The sequence below is a fragment of the Ciconia boyciana genome, chromosome 4 (genome assembly GCF_034638445.1).
Source record: "Ciconia boyciana chromosome 4, ASM3463844v1, whole genome shotgun sequence".
NCBI lineage: Eukaryota > Metazoa > Chordata > Aves > Ciconiiformes > Ciconiidae > Ciconia > Ciconia boyciana.
This window is the reverse complement of record NC_132937.1, coordinates 20,926,749-20,943,532: the sequence shown is the minus strand read 5'-3', so window position 1 is coordinate 20,943,532 and position 16,784 is coordinate 20,926,749. Positions and strand designations below refer to the sequence as shown.

At 43.8% G+C, this 16,784-nt stretch overlaps 1 protein-coding gene across 46 annotated transcripts in view; it reads right to left on the bottom strand.

Annotated features, from left to right (window-relative positions):
• CELF4 (CUGBP Elav-like family member 4) overlaps nt 1-11,241 on the bottom strand; it is a 735,309-nt gene extending 724,068 nt beyond the window's left edge. For all 46 annotated transcript variants that reach the window (XM_072858800.1, XM_072858824.1, XM_072858799.1 and 43 more), the window contains exon 1: nt 10,962-11,241. In XM_072858800.1, the coding sequence (XP_072714901.1) occupies nt 10,962-11,241 (280 nt within the window). The remainder of the gene's footprint in view (nt 1-10,961) is intronic.
• Between the last annotated feature and the right edge of the window lie 5,543 nt (nt 11,242-16,784).

Here is a 16,784-nt window from a genome sequence, read left to right as displayed (position 1 = left end):
CACGTATTATTGAAGATGGAATACGGTCAAATAAATTGCTTTTAAAAGAAATTAAATGCTCACAAAAGAAAAACACTTGCCCCGTAAACTGAGAGAAGGCATAATGAAATTCAAACCGTCTTGAAACTACCACACGGAAACTGGAACGAGACACTTCAAGCTGAATAGTATAGCAAAAGGAGTGAACTAGCATACCTAGATAGGGCAGCCTATTGCTGAAGAGGGAGTAGTTAGGAAATTCAGAAGCAAGCAGGTCTGTGTATCTGGATTTAGATGAGTAACAACCTTAAGGCAGTCACACTGCGTGTTACCGGTCGTTCCTGCCTCAAGGAGCGGTATCTTGCAGAACTGCCCGTAACTTAGGGCCCAATCCGAACACTGCTGCAGGCAAGGTAGAGTTTTCCTGAAGACTTCAGCAGGTTTTGGAGCAGGTCTGTAGCTGCTCTGCAAAGTCCTTTCCTGTCAATTATAGATTATACATATCATAGAATATATGTTACTTCCACCCTCTTTTTCGCCCCATTTCTCAAATGCTGCTAAAGGTGTGAAAAAATAAAATAAATCAAGCACTTGCATTGCATTGCTGTGTTGAAAAAGAACTCTCTGGGATTAATCCTGGTCTGACGGGGGCTGAACTGGTTGACCAAAATGGTTGTGGCTGCTCTGAGTTTCTCAGGCCCCTGGCTTCTCTGCAGCTGCCAGGCAAAGACCCAATCATACAGAAAGGGGTATCTCATTTCTGTCTGGGGTGGGTGAAATAATGGGCAAGAAACAGGGCCCTGCCTGTAAGAGGCAAGAAAACTGAGTTTTCTCTGAGTTAGCTTTCAAAGAGGTGCAAGCCGGTTCAATTTACTCAGTAAAGGTATCTCCTTCTCTCTCCCCCCCGCCCAGCACCCTTTCAAAGAAGTGCGTCTTTACCTTATTATATTATTAGAATCAATCAATATTATTAATATTACATGTGGGCAATTCTGTGAATTCTTCATAGTTCTCCTCCCTGCCTGTTAACAGCAGGTACATTATACAGTCTCTGGTTAGATTGGTCAACCAGGATATCGATAGTCTTAATAAGAAATATCTGTACTGTGACCTTTGCTCACAGAACTGAATCTCTCCTATAGGGCTGTCAGATTCCTTAAAGAAGTATTGATAAGCTCATTACTGTATTGCTACATATAATTTTAGGTGTGATTTTCACTCACCCTTAAGCATCTAATAACCTAATACTTTTTTTTTCCTCCTAAAGCATTGGCCCTTTTACAATTGATCAAATAGTGAATTAGAGCATTATAGAGAGGAAACATAATCAGGGGATTTCTACAAGCACACTGTGATATATCTTTTGATCTTCTGACAACCTTCATCCCTCTGGATCCTAGGAAGGCAGCACTGTTTTATAGGGATATTATTAGGCTGATGCTGCTTTATACGTCTACCTGCAAGAAGCTACCAAATCCGACAAAGATATTTGTGTGTGTTTGCAGTGAGTGATGCATATTATGTGATGCGAATCTATCCTTAGGGACTGAAAAAGAGAGGAACTATGTGCAAATGTAAGTCTGCCCTTTCGATACATGCGTGCATACGTAGTGTCTGTGTATTATATACACAGGCATTTGAATTAGAAACAGGCCAAATATGCAGTCAGATCTCATCAGACCAACTCTGTCTGCAAAGCTCCATTTTTATTCTGTTTGAAGAAGCTTCATGTCCAGAGTTATCTGCCCCAGTGCACTGGGAAGTCAGCCGGGTTGCCTCTAAAATATTTTGGAGACTCAGACACAATGTACAAATAAACCAGGCATGGATTAATTAAGTGTGACTGTATCATTAAATTAGTATAATTAAAAAGCAGCTATGTATCATATTAAACTCTGCATATAATTCCAGGAATAACCTGTTAAGTCACCTGTCACTTTCACGCAAGAGTATGATCTCTGTACTGTCTTTTAGAAAGGAATTATTTAGAGACGTATATCAGCCTGTCTGTACTGAATGCATGTTTTCATTAATATGCACATATAATAAATGATTGTACGTGTGTGTGATATACAGACGTGGCAGGCACACTTGCATGTCTCTGCAGGTGCAGTTTTCACATAAAAGTTAATTCTCAGCTGCACCTTTCATGCAAACTATGTATTTTTATGTTTTCCAGATTTAAATACAGAAATTACATGAAGGGGAAAGAATAGCCCGCATTACAGACTGTGTCAGCGCTGCACTTTGGTCTATCAAACCGTAAGCAACTTTCTGGTGGCAAAATCCTTTGACAGACCTAACAGCGAAGGCCCCTCTCACCGGCAACTATATCCCGGAGGCATCAACATTGCCAACAAAGCCATCTATGAAATAGTTAATGTTAAGCAATGACTGTCCACGTTCAACAAAGGAGGGAGAAATAAACAGATAAGGGTGAGGTAGATCGAAATCTGCATGCCTCATTGGCTGAGCTGTCAGATATTTCTAATGCATCTGAAGGGTTTGTTACTAAGAACCTGTTAAGTATCTTTAAACCTTTGATCTGTAGCCAGTCTTAACAAAGGTGACAATTAATTAAAGGAGAGTGCATTGCAATAAAGTTACATCGTGGTCAGTTTATATATACTGTCCAAAGCTGGTTCACAGAAGTCACTGTCAATTAAAGTCTTCTTGGAGTCCAGTTCATTATCAATTTTCCCCCCTTGCCTTGATCGATATTTTTGGCTGCTTCTGCTTGACAAACTTAACACAATGTCTATATCTATACATCTTGCCATTCATTTACATGGAATAGATGGCCGTATATGATTTATTTTTAGCTACTATGTATGGTCAGGCACTTTATTTGAGAGGTTTAGAGCTCTCATCCATCTTTATTTTAAGGAGTGACAATAATAAGCCCTCTCTTCCTTCGAGGGGATGTCAGTTGGATATAATGAATGCACATTAAAAGCTGCATTCACCTGTGTGCGCATTCAGGCTGTGGCTCACAGTGACAAAAGCAAACAAATGCAATATCTGTGGTGACATCCTGACTCCAGCCCACACCAAGCGATGCAGTACGAAGTGATTCAATAGATCCTGCGATCCCCAAAATGCGACAATGCATCTCAAGGAGTTACGGAGAGAGAGAAGCCCCTATAATATATACCCCAGCTCAGTCAGTGAAGCGACGGTGGAAGAAAAGCCATAACTTTAACTCGCCATGGTTATTATTTTTCCCTTTTTCCGCTGCAGATTTTAATACATAAGGGTCAGTCCGCCATGACAAACCCCGGCAATAGTCATACTGGCATCGGTGGAGCAGTTAAGTGAGTAAGAAATGTGGCAGGGGTCAGGTTTTTGTCAGTTCCTCAGCTTTGTTTTAGTTTTAGCTTCACTTACAGAAGGAAAGCTAAGTTAAGGGACAAGCCAGCAAGCATAGAAGCCAGTAGCATTAACTACAAGTGTTGTGGTTTGCTATGTAAATCCACAGTCCAGAATTTTAAAGGGAATGTGAAACACCGAGTAAGTGCAAGCCTGCACCAGGATTTCCAAACACGAACCCACCGAAGTGATGACAAAAATCTTACCGACTTCTGCCCAGCAAGCAGGTAACAGGCCTTCGCTCCCTAAGTAAAGATGATGCTGGGATTAATGAAACACCAGCCTATTTGTCAAGGCCAGGATTCAACTTAGCTCACTTAACACCTCACCTGCTTAGTGCAAACTCTTATGGGGCAGAAACCAGACAGCGCTTGGTGGATAGGTCATGCTGAGCTCTGCAGCCTCCTGCTGTTATGGAATATTATTGTAAGGCTATAGCCAACACTTATGTGAGTCTTTGGGCATCTGATGCTTTTTCTCTATTTTAAATGCAGGTAAGCAGCCCAACAGCCTAGATCATCTCCCCTACTTTTTCTCCCTTGGAACCATTACTGCCTGTCGCATAAACCCGCCTCGGTTCACACTTGATTGACAGGAGGGACGGTAACAGCTCCTTTAGTGTCGTTATGGTCTGTCGGGTCAGTGCGGCTGGTATGCATGCGCACAGGGTATGCATGATAAAAAACACCCTGACTTCTTGCTGAAAAATGTGACTGCGTATTTCTAGCTCTTAAGGCTAGGGGAGGCCCTCCTCGATCATCCAGCCCCTTCTGCCCCTTGCTCTTGACCACCATGCATAGAGAGTCCTCTGCCTGCTCTCCTTGACAGCTACAATCCACTTTTTGGTTGAACACAAGACACTTTCTGCAATCTCACTCACCCTTTACCCAGGCAAAATTTCCAGATACTCTCTGACAACTTCCTTCAAAAGACCATTCCGTCAGCTGCCTGACTTTTATTATACTATGCAATTTGAATCCTCTGCTAAAGAAAGCCCTGTCTGTGGCACTGGCCACTGGCCGATGCAGGATATAGGACCAGATGAACCACACTTTTCATCCAAGGTGACAAGGATCCTCAATTTTTCTCCCTACTTCAGTGCTGGCATTCCTGATCTCTTCTAGCTGAATACAGGAAAAAATAAAATAAAACAAAAACAAACTGTCCCCTGTTTCTGTTGTCCTACTTCAGAAATTAGTAAGTTCCTGATTCACCCTTTAATTAAAACCTTGGTTTGGCCAAGTAAATACTATGAAATTTGGTTGTTGTCACTATTTTTTTAGAAGAAAAAAAAGAAGTACCGTTTTTTCCTTCCCTAAAATGCCCAAAGGCATGAGTATATGTATATTGAGGGACAAAAAGTATATTGAGGGACAAAAGCAATTGTAATTGCTTGAGGGTAGGAAGGCTCTACAGAGGGACCTGGACAGGCTGGATCGATGGGCTGGGGCCAATTGTATGAGGTTCAACAAGGCTAAGTGCAAGGTCCTGCACTTGGGCCACAACAACCCCATGCAACGCTACAGGCATGGGGAAGAGTGGCTGGAAAGCTGCCTGGCAGAGAAGGACCTGGGGGTGTTGGTCGACAGCTGCCTGAATATGAGCCAGCAGTGTGCCCAGGTGGCCAAGAAAGCCAATGGCATCCTGGCTTGTATCAAAAATAGTGTGGCCAGCAGGACTAGGGAAGTGATCGTGCCCCTGTACTCGGCACTAGTGAGGCCGCACCTCGAATACTGTGTTCACTTTTGGGCCCCTCACTACAAGAGAGACATTGAGGTGCTGGAGCGTGTCCAGAGAAGGGCAACGAAACTGGTGAAGGGTCTAGAGCAGAAGTCTTATGAGGAGTGGCTGAGGGAACTGGGGTTGTTTAGCCTGGAGTAAAGGAGGCTGAGGGGAGACCTTATCACTCTACAACTACCTGAAAGGAGGTTGTAGAGAGGTGGGGGTCGGTCTCTTCTCCCAAGTAACAAGTGATAGGACGAGAGGAAATGGCCTCAAGTTGCGCCAGGGGAGGTTTAGACTGGATATTAGGAAATTTTACTTCACTGAAAGGGTTATCAAGCATTGGAACAGGCTGCCCAGGGAAGTGGTTGAGTGGCCATCCCTGGAAGTATTTAAAGGACGTTTGGATGAGGTGCTTAGGGACATGGTATAGTGGTGGTCTTGGTAGTGTTAGGTTTACGGTTGGACTCGATGATCTTAAAGGTCTTTTCCAACCTATACGATTCTGTGATTCTGTGATTCTGTAATCCATAAATGTGTAGGAAATATAAATCTAACCTGGAGAAAGGTAAGAGAAGAAACAAAAGCTCTAGAAACAAAAACTTTAATTTCTTTCTTTCCTCCACATTATGCAACTTTAAAACAAATCCATTCTTGTAAGGATTATTAGTTGATATGGTAGTGGGGCTAGCTGAAGAACAGCTTTCAGTGCAAAACTTAACAGCCAAGCGAGAGATCCCAGAAAATTGGAGTTTGTATTGGAAATGCTGACACAACCGCAACAACAGCATCATAACTGGCTGCAGCTGCTTTTAGAAACCAGAATCCATGTCCAGACCCCTGAAAAAATAGTTAACATATAGCCTTCTAATTTATGAAGCAATCTGGGCTATCTGTTTAACGTTATCAAAACACATACACGCTCATCTGTACGGGAGATTATAATGTACAGGGGGCTGCTTTTTTCCTCTCTCTTCCATCAAGCTATCCAATTGCAATTTGATTGTTTTAAGGGGTTGTTCTTTAGACCTAAGGCATAAAGCCTCCTCTGTTTTATTCCAGTTTATTTGTGCATTTACCTCCCTAAAACTTGTTTGGTTTACTACCATACTAAATGCTGTATGTGTTGCTTTCAGCCAGGCAAGCCTTATGTTTCAATTATGGAGGAGTTTATTCAGCACCTGTATTGCGTTGTGCTTCTTTTCAATGAAATTTCCATTTCCCAAAGGCTATATGCATGAATGTGTATACATCTCTTTTTTCTGTATGTATACACACACACAAATCTATACATTTATACATACATACAAATATATCATCTTAACTGAATGCTCATTTTCATTGCACCTTTGAATTTCTGAGATATCCAAAACCTTCATAAACATCCTTAGACTTAACAAGGTTTTAATTTTTCTGTCATCTATCTTTGTAATCAAACAGAACAGAATATAATGAATGGAAGCCTTGTTTACCTACCCCTGAGGTGTCTTAAATTTCAAAGTTATTTATACTTTTGAGAAGGTAAAGGAGCAAAAGAACTAAACTATTCTTTTCATGCTGCATTTTTCTATCTGCATTGAATGCTTATCGAGTGAGGTTCGGGTCAGGTAGGAACACCATGCTAACCATGGCACTGCAATGGTGGATTTCAAGGAGGTTTTGGGGGTTTTGTGCTTTTTTTCCCCCCTAAATAAGGGTTGAAAGAATGTTGTATCTCTCAGGTCTATGGAAGACTCTTGCTTTCCCACTGCACACTATCTCCACTCTTTAAGTGCACTTGCCCGCATGTGTTTCAGTAAATCTCAGTTAAGTGTGGAATGCTGATTTCTTCTGACTTCCTAAATAGAGTATTATGGAGACCTGTGTGTTTTAAATTAAAACACATTCCAGGCCTTGGGTACAAGCAAGCTTCAATAGAAAAGGCTGTTTAAACCTATAGGGACAGTCCTATATTTAGATTACATTAATTCATAAATATTATACTAAATACCACTTAAATTAGCCTTAAATAACTTCAAAGATAATGCATTATAATATGGCTATCCTGAGAGCACTAACCTTTATGTCTCCCAGTAACTCAGCTTTTAAGCATACTCCACTGCTAGATAAGAAGGGGGGAAGTTATGAATGAATGGCTTGCTAAATTGTTCAAGTGTGATTACTTAACTCTGTGCGTGTGTATGTGTGTGTGTGTATGTGTGAGTGCATGGGTGGGTCAGCTCAGCCCCAGTAGATTTCTACTCGCGGATCTCAGCACACAGCTTCTTCCCAACCCTAGAGCAAAGTACCACAGAAGAAGCCTGTTCCTGCCCCGTGTGGAGAGAAGCGAGGACAGGGGAAATATGCAGCAGCTATGCTCGTGCCATGAAAGCTTGTTTTCTCGGGGATTTGGCAAGCCTTTCCCGCCTTCCCTCACACACTGCTTCCCCCGTACCCTTTTCTCTCTTCGTGTGTCTGCAGGACAGTCGTGCTCCCCTGCCTCTTCCCTGGTATCTGGCCTGGTATCAGCTGGGGCTGCTGGTGAGAGAACCTGGGACTTCACTCTCCTTTTGTAATAGTTTTTTTGGGAGGGGGGCATAGTCATGTACTTTATCTTCAGGTTATTAATTTTCAATTTCCTCTTGCTATACAGAAGCACCACAATAGGATCTCTTCATAATAGTTTCAAGAACACACATCTTATGCTCTCATTTCAATTGATTTACACCTGAAATTACTCTGGTTGCTATGTTTTTACTTTAAGCTAATTCCTGTCTCTTCCATCCTCTCAACACAAACCCGCCTTCTCCCCCTCCACACCCAAGGTTTGCTCTCCGTACACTTAAATAAACTACAGCCCACTATTAACCCTTCAGGGTATACCACTACCACAGCCCCATCCCCTGGATTAGGAATGAAATCAACTGAAAGCGATGGATCAATTAATGTATAAGCATTATGCATCACTTATGGAAAGCATCTTGGGGTTTCATATTACGATCCTACCCCTGAGAGCCAAGTTGGACTATCTTTATGCAATTCTTCACCTATGCCTGCAAAGCAAAGCCAAAACAAGGAGATCTGAGTGAATACTATGCTTCACATGACTACATTTAGAGAAGGGAAAAGAAAAAAAAAAAGATTAAAAATGAAATAAAATTAAATAAAATAATAAAAAAAGCCAAACATAATCCTCATCCTTCAAAGCCCCATCATGCTTTTTGACTTAATAGTAATTAATCACTACTGGCAAGAAAGTAATTTTTTTCCAGGTAGCCAGAGGCACATTTTTATCAGGATTAGCTAATAAATCAGCAGCATTGCTAGAAAGGAGTTCAAACTCTTCTCGGATGTACTAAATATAACCGATCTCTGAAATGCTGGCAACTCGGTGTCTATTGAAGCTTCACTCGAACCCTAGCCTGTGAAATAGCAATCATAATCATCATTTTTCCTTCCAAAGTCCAAAACTTCTAGGAGGTTAAAAATGACTGTTTCTTTCAAGATGAACTCATGCAATTTGTTTTGATGAGGTGACAAGATTTCCCACCTGGCTTTTTTCCTAGGTTGCAGCTTTAGAACAGAAATGAAATGAAGGAAAATGAAGTTAGTATCTTGCTTAATTCAGGAATATGTGTTAAACACATCCAAGCAAGATAAATGATCTCTCTCTCTCTCCCTCCCTCCCCTCCTTCCTGAGTTTGTCTCTGTGAATACAGGCATACAGTAAAAGCAAAACTGAACTAAAAGAGGAAGAATTAACATGTATGAAATAGAAATTAAAGTTAGCGCATAGATTGATTAATTACAGGTTTAAGATAGAACATAACAAAAGAATAAAATCTCATCAACAAATCAAAATAACCTCCCCCACCACAAAAATCCTTTATCGAAGTGTTAGCTCAAAGATTTCCTCTACACTATGTTGAGTGATTTTCTTCAGTGTAGCTTTTACTGTTGTTATTTTTATTTTACAGAAACCTTAGATAATTTTTTGCAAACACATGCACGCGCACAGGAGCTCAGTGGCTACTCTTAGTATGCCTCATCTATTAGACAAAACCTCCCAGGACCTTTCTTTCCCTGTGCTTCTTACTATTATTTTTATTGTTATTATTATAATTATTATAGTACAGATGTCATGTTTAGATGATGCCCATCAGACATTGATATGGTTTCTAGGAAGCTATCTTGAAAATAATGCAAGGTTCGAAAAGGCTATACTGATCATTGTAAATATGAGAAGAGTGGAGCAACCGGCAAGAAAGGAAGGAAGAAATATCCTATAACTTGGACTGAGCCCCCGGTCCCCGAGCCCTAAACATTTTCTCTAGCCTGCGCGAAACTGGTACTTTGCACTGTCAGGGTATATTTTCATTCACGTTTCCTGAGGGTGGAAGAGAGGAGGGGAGTGAGTGGGAAGGGGGAAAGATGCCTGCTAAACATGCTGTTAAGTTCAAGATTTACAACTCGCCAAGGCATCTGGAAAGCTGGGAAGCCAGTAATGCCATTACCAGTGATTCCCCCTGCCAGGAGTCCACCAAGCTGAACTAGACACTGCTACTGAACCTCTCCTCTAACAGATGCAACTTCGACTCCCCCCATGGCCCTCTGCAAAACCCTTTCTCCTGCTGCACTAAATCTGGAGTCACACCCCAATCACTTCTGATCTGATCTTTTTCTTTTCTTTTTTTTTTTTTTTTAAATAACTACGTATCTAATGAAATAAACACACACACATACACATATATACAGAACCTGAGTTAATAAAGTGTCTCACTTCGCTCCTGGGTCTCTCCTGCTCCTAAGCGGGGCTACCATGCAAATTATCTTCAACTTCCTCCCTGCGAGTCCTACTTTCCTACCCGAGGATACGAGCATCTCTCCCCCACTACACACACCCTCCCCCACCCCCAAAACGTAGCATCATCTAATCTGAAATGCACCTCTGGAGAGCCTAAGCTAAGCAGGGAAAGGAGTGGGCAGAGATGGAGCGAGTGAGGCATCGCACGGGGAGTATGTCTCCGCTGCCTTTAAAGAAAACCTAAAAAGTTCCCGGGATGGACTTTGGGCACCTTAAAGTAGTGCTTGCAATATGCCTGCTCGGAGACTTCTCCCCTCTGGAACTAAATTGCCACCCGTCCCTCCTGGCTTGCCCTCTCCAACACACACACACACATACACACACGTCTTGATTTTGTACACCCCCCCCTGCCCCGTTTGAGATAGGCTTTTTTATTGTTGTTTATGTCCCTGTTCCCAAACAAAACCAAAATGAAATACACCTCCTCCCCGGCCCCCCGAGCAACTCAGTCTCCTCTACCTCTGGCTTTGGAGCAGACTACAAATAATAATTGTAAGAGCAGTAAAAATAAAAATAAATTTAAAAAAAAAATGAGAGAGGGAAAAAGAAAAGGTGCCGGTGCCAGATACACAACAGTTGTAAAATAGGGGCTTCCGAGCTGCTCGCAAACACACGGACAGACACACGGACGCACACACCCCTGGGTGGAAGATGTGCGGCTCCCAAAATAAAGAAATCCTCTTCCTCTTTTCAGCACCACCAGCGTGCGGACAGCTGCCTGCCAGCCCCGCCGCCCGCTCCTGCGCTCGCCTGGGCGCCCCGGCTTTCGCAAGTGGCTGCATCTCACCCCCCAAAAAAGGGGTGAAAGAAATAAAAATACCAATAAATAAACCAAACGGATCTGACTCCCTTCCCTTCCTCTCTCTCTTCTCTTTCCAAGAGGGTCTATTCTTTCTTTCCCTGCACTCCCAGCCTGCCTCCTCAGCCCCCGGGCCAACCTAAAATGAAATGAAATCGAAAGGAAAGAGAGAAAGAGAGACCCAGAGAGGGAGCGGGAGCCTGCCTTCCTCTCCCGATCTCTCCCGGGAAAGTTCAGGAGGTAACTCACCTTTGTGCATGCCAGTGAACCTGTCCTTCAGCACCGTCAGTTCATAGATCTTCCCGAACTCCTCGAAGAGCGGTTTGAGGTCTTTCTCGTCCAGGTTACGGGGGATCTGCCCAATAAAGAGCTTAATGGCATCGTGGTCCTTCATTGGGATGGTGGATGGGTTTCCGGGACTATGGTTTAATCCGTTCATATGCCCGTTGGTGCTGGGGTTGCTGTGATTGCTACTCAGGCTGGTATTGTCTGGTTGTCCGTTTGCTAACGTGGCCATCTTTATATACATAGAGAAAATCTTCTTTCCTTTTTTCCCCCCTCTTCTTTTCTCTCTCCCTCCCTCTCTCCCTCTCTCTCTCCCCCTCTCTCGCTCCCTCTCCCTCTTTCACACACACACACACACACTCACACACACACACTCCTCCCTCTCCGTCTCTCTCTCTCTCTGGGTCTGATCTGATTTTTTTTTTACATTGAAGATCTGTGTCCTTTCCGTTTAAACAGGCTGGATCGGTTCAAATTCCCAGCCAGACTAGGGGGTGGGGTGTGAGTGTGTGGATGTGTGTGTGTGCGGGGAAGGGAGGCTGGGGGTGGGGGATTGCTTTTGCCTCTACTCTGGCTAAACCCCCTCCTCCCATCCAACCACCCCCCGTCTGTCTGCCCGGGAGAAGCTTAATGGTATCTTCCAACACAGCCCCTGGCTATAAATAGCACTAGGCGCATGGCTCTTTGAGAGACAGTCAATTTCTATTGTGCCAAGTGAGCAAAGGGGAACGGTTGCGTTTTTAGGACCAATGATGATAATTTTTTTTTTTCCTTTTCCTTTGCAAGTCCTCCGATCAATCGCTGTCGTTATAATTTCAGTGATCATCGGGAAATCTGCCTTTTTATTTGAGAGGGGGAAAAAAAACAAACCCAAGGTGTTCTGACTTCTTCCTATTATGATGATGTCTCTTATTTATTATTTACTCTTAATATGATTTTGCAATTGATAATAAAAGCAGTTCAGATACGGACGAATCCTCGGGCTCAGAGGTTGCTTTTGCTGTTGTTGTTGTGGTTGTGATGTTACAAGCTCTCTACTATATCTGTTCTTGTTGCATCTAAAAAAATTGCATGCTCTTTAAGCTCTTTTTTATTATTATTATGCTGATGATTATGACATCAAGCTAGGAAAGGCACAAACTGTATTATTGTAGCTCTTTGGAGGGAGACGAAAAATATCGAGATGACTATTGTTAATTTTCATGCTGCCGATATTTATTTTACGTACAATCAGTGCGGGCGTTATCTCCTATACTAGCTGCGTGTGGTGTGTGTGTGCGTGTGCGTATTGGAAGGGGATTGATTAGATAAGATTTTCTTGCCCGACTTTCAAGCCATCAGGATATTCTGTCTCTCTCTGATGGAAACATAAATCGTATTTTGTAGTCATCAGGGATCGGGAGTTGCTTGTCCGAACAATGCTCTCTAGACAAAGTGTACTGTATGGTGGAAATGAAATCAGCTCTCCTTTCATAGCATCTGGGGGTGGGGAGGGCAGGGAGGCTCGGATTAAGGGCACAACTCCCCCTTGTCCCCCAAATAATAATATAATTAATCCCGACAGTAACAAAACAAGGCTCTGCGTGTGCTCAGAGCAATTTTATTTTTTTTTTCCCCCTTTCCCCCGGTTCTCGTGCAAGCCGTGCGGCGCTCGGAGAAACACCAGCAGGCGAGCTCGGAGCAGCCTGCGAGTTACCTGGCCTGAACCCCCCCACCTCCCAATCAGGCTGCAACCACACGGCGCCCGACTATCTCCCCTACCCCGTAGGTGCTCGCAGCCCCCGCCGGCTCCTACGCCCGGCCCGGGCCGCCCCCAGGCACCGCGGGGGCTCCCAGCCATTGTTCCCGGAGCCGCCGGCTGCTCCCCGCGGCGGAAGCGGCCCCGGAGGGCGGGCTGGGAGCGGGACCCTCCCCGGCCGCCCGTCCCCCGGGAGCGCCGGGCAGGGCGCCGGTAACACGTGTGACTGTAAACGGAAGGGGCAGCCGTGGAGGAGGGAGGCTATTAGTTTAAATTTGCAACGTTTCTGCATGTTTTATTGACCGGAATTTATTTTTATTTCTGTTTTAAAAACAAACAAAAAAGGAACAAACCCACAACACCTTTGTAGCAGTTTTCACTTTATTTGGCTTTTGTTTTAATAACAGAGCAGCAAGGCAGTGTCCTGCCTCCCCCACCCCCCCTTAAAAAATAAAAATAATTTTTAAAAAATCAACCCAATGCAGGTGGCTCAGCTATTACAACTACTCCTGTGACTGCGAGTCCTCCCGTGCCTTAAGCGAGCACCCCTGCCAGGAGGCGAGCGCGGAGGGGCCCGATCCTGGGGGGGATCTGGGGCGGGGGGGGTGCGGCGGGGGTGCGGCAGGGCTGCGCCCCTCCCCTGGGCGACCGACGGTCCCCGCGGGGGGGGAGCGCGGTGGGGCGGGGACGGGACGGGCCCGACCCCGCGGAGCCGGCAGATCCCCCCCCAACACCCCCCTCCCCTCCCCCGGGGTCCGCACCTGGGGGCGACACCCGAGCCCGGCCCCCAGCAGCCCCTCGCCGCCTTTTATGGCTCTTTAAATTTCTTTCGCCGCTAATGGGGAGGCAGCTGCTGTCAGACGCCTAATGCCGGGCTGGTGGCAGGCACCGCGCATTGTCTGCTGTCTGACCAGACATGCTATTTATTGGGGTCTAAGGAAGGGGTCTGTCTGTCTTCCCTTCCCGGGCATGCACTTACAACGTTTAAAGGCTAAAAGACGTGGAGATCTGACAGCGCAGGAGCTGCGGGTGGGTAAAACCCTCAGACAGCCCCTCTCCCAAATTCCCAGCCCCGTGACTCACCTGCTTTCAAATCCTGCCTTGTGCCTTGGACTGTGATAAAAGAATGACAACAACAACAAAACCCGCATGAAACAAAATCTTCCAGCACCCCCCCACCCTGAACCAGGACATTAAAAATCTTAATATCCACTCTTTCTGAACCTTAAAACCGCACCCATGATAGAGCTAGGAAGGCTCACTGAAAGAAGACTTGTTAAACCTTTTTTAAAGAAGGAATATCCACTATAGTGAAAAGTGAAACAGCATCCGGCACTGATCCATCCCGGGGATAGCTCTGTTAACACCTTGTCCATGAGCAGGCCACTCTGCCTGCAATCACGGCTTACACCAAATGAAAATCAATTAAAAGAACAGGGCAGTGAAAAAGAGTCATTTTGTTGCTCAGCGAGGGTGTCTCTTTTATAACAATATATATTTTTTAAAACTTTGAGCTGGTCCACACCCCGTTTTCACAGAGCCATAAGTATAGTCATTTAGTCATATAGTCATTGCTGTTCAAGTACAGCCCCCTGGTGCACAGGCACAGCTGTGAGGGGTGGCAGGATGAAATAATATGGACACAAATATTGCTACAAGGGCTCTGAGATGAACACAGCTGCTGCTGTGGATGGAAATAAGCTATACCCCATAAGCACCTTTATACATGTACAAGGGGCTGCACTGGATTTTAAACAGATACAGGCAAAGGAGGAGTGAAATTGTTATCTATAAACCAGCCTTTGCTGAACAGTTCCCAAGTGAGAAATGTTCCCAGTGTCATCACAGTGGGTCCACTTCAGCAATCCATAAACAGGGGAGTCCACAGGAATTTTGTAAGAATAAGGTATTTTGTAACAGGCTCCAGTTTCTCCCAGAGAGTAAAAATTATTTATCTGCTTGGAACCAAAATAAAGCACTTTAAATTTTCCCCCCTTTTTTTTTTTAATGTGTCTACTTGCAGGAAAAAAGCAACCCCCTCCTAAGCCCATTTACAGCCCCATTTGCTCCTGCTCCTCACTCTGGTTAGTGTCTTTTTTGGGAATACAAACGCTATTTATTTTGGGGTGGATTGCCAGCAATTTTTACCTCCTCAGAAGAAACGCTACCCCAAATCAGCACAGCTGGAAAAGTGCACTGACATTGCTAGGCCGGGAGCAGAGAAATGCAGCAGGACGAGCCACAGGTATACACACACCTCGTGTGAGAAAGGGTTTGCAGCACCAGGCTTTGGCTTTTAATGTGCCTTTCAAAGGGCTTGATTGATTGCTGTTAATCCTGTGAACAACTTCGGTGTTGTTAACAGGACTGCCCGCATTAGTAAAGGTACTTGCATGCATTAGTATGCTCCTCGTCCCCATGATGTCAATAGACAACTTTCCAATGACTTCCAGGAGGGCTGGATCAGGCCCTTGCTAGCAGCAAGTTTTTAATGAACACTGTTTGGTGCAGGGAAGGGGGGGCATAGTGATACATCAGTCCTGACTATCTTCACTCTCCAGGAAACGAGCAAGTAAAGAAGAAAGGCAGGAATAGGCTGAAAGGTTGCTGGAGGGGGATTCTTCTGCTGAACTTCAAAACCCTGGACCTATAGCACACAGAACGATAATTCACTGAATGATATAAAATAAATTGCAGGCAAGTTTTGTTCCAGATAAATAAACAATATGTGTGAATTTTGTTTTTAAATAGATAAAATATATGGCAGGCAAGTTTTGTTCCAAATAAACAGACAATATGTGTGAATTTTGTTTTTAAATAGTAATTTATGCTCCTTTAGATTTAGGTAGCTATATCAGCCCATATACTCCCAGATTCTCTGCTAGCTTATTTTATTGAGATTTTTCCAAATAAAAGCAAAGATAAGCGTTCTGATCACAATTCAAAGATACAACTCTCAGCTACTATTAAAGGGCCTGATCCTGCCAAGTCTTCTAACTCAGCTGGGATTGTTTACTTCAGCTTGTTAGGCTTTCTAGAGAGCGCTGACAGGATCAGGGCCTATTAGATACGTAATCAAATAAAATAATTGAGAGCTGCATGTGGGCCTCTCATACATCTAACAAAAGGAGAGGGACCATCATCCGCTAAACTTCGGGTAAGAACCCAAGCATCAGGGGATGGGCCCGATCCTGAAAACCTTAATCTGCATTGTTGTTAATCAGTCTGCTGTGGTCAGAGGGATTATTCATCTGAGGAAGGATTACTCATGTGAACATTTGCAAGACTGGTCCCTGAATTAATGTGTGAATCAGTGTGGGTAGTTTTTTTTTTTCTTTTTTTTTTTTTTCCTCTGCTTTAGTTAGAATCAAGAAGATTGACTGAGGAGAGAAATTAAAAACTATTTGCATCCAAAGGAGCTTAGTACAAGATTGTAGTCAATGTAGGCAACAAAAGGTATCACTGTAATAAAAAGGGAGCTTTGTTTATGGAGGCCTCTTGTTATTAAAGTAGCACTGGTGAGTTTCAAGTTGTAAAGTGAAGGCTGCATAGAACCTGGGGGTTAACAGAGGACAGAAAAATAGAAGAGAGCATGTATGCGTGTGTTCGCGTGTATGTTTAGACACAGAATTTGTGCAGACATATACATACACATCATTACATTCAACCCAATGGATTCTGCTATTTAAACAGAGCTCTCCAGAATATTCCTATTACCCATGCTGTGAACAGTGTAAACATGTTGTATTAGTCCTTTGAAAAGAATATCAAGTTTATTATCTCCCCATCCCTTTTCCATAATACGTATGTCCCTGTACATAATGAGTAATGAAAACAGGCAAGCTTGTATTGTAGGGACAATAATGCTTCATGTTAATATGGTCCTTTTCATCATCAAATCATTGTGCAATCATTAACAAATTAATGCTCACAGCGCCCCTGTGAGGAAGGGAGATTTCAGTTTAATAGGATCTGGTAGCACCGCCAATTACAAAGGTTGCCTGAGATTCCTATAATAAAATTATGTTCAGCTTTGATAAACTGCACAT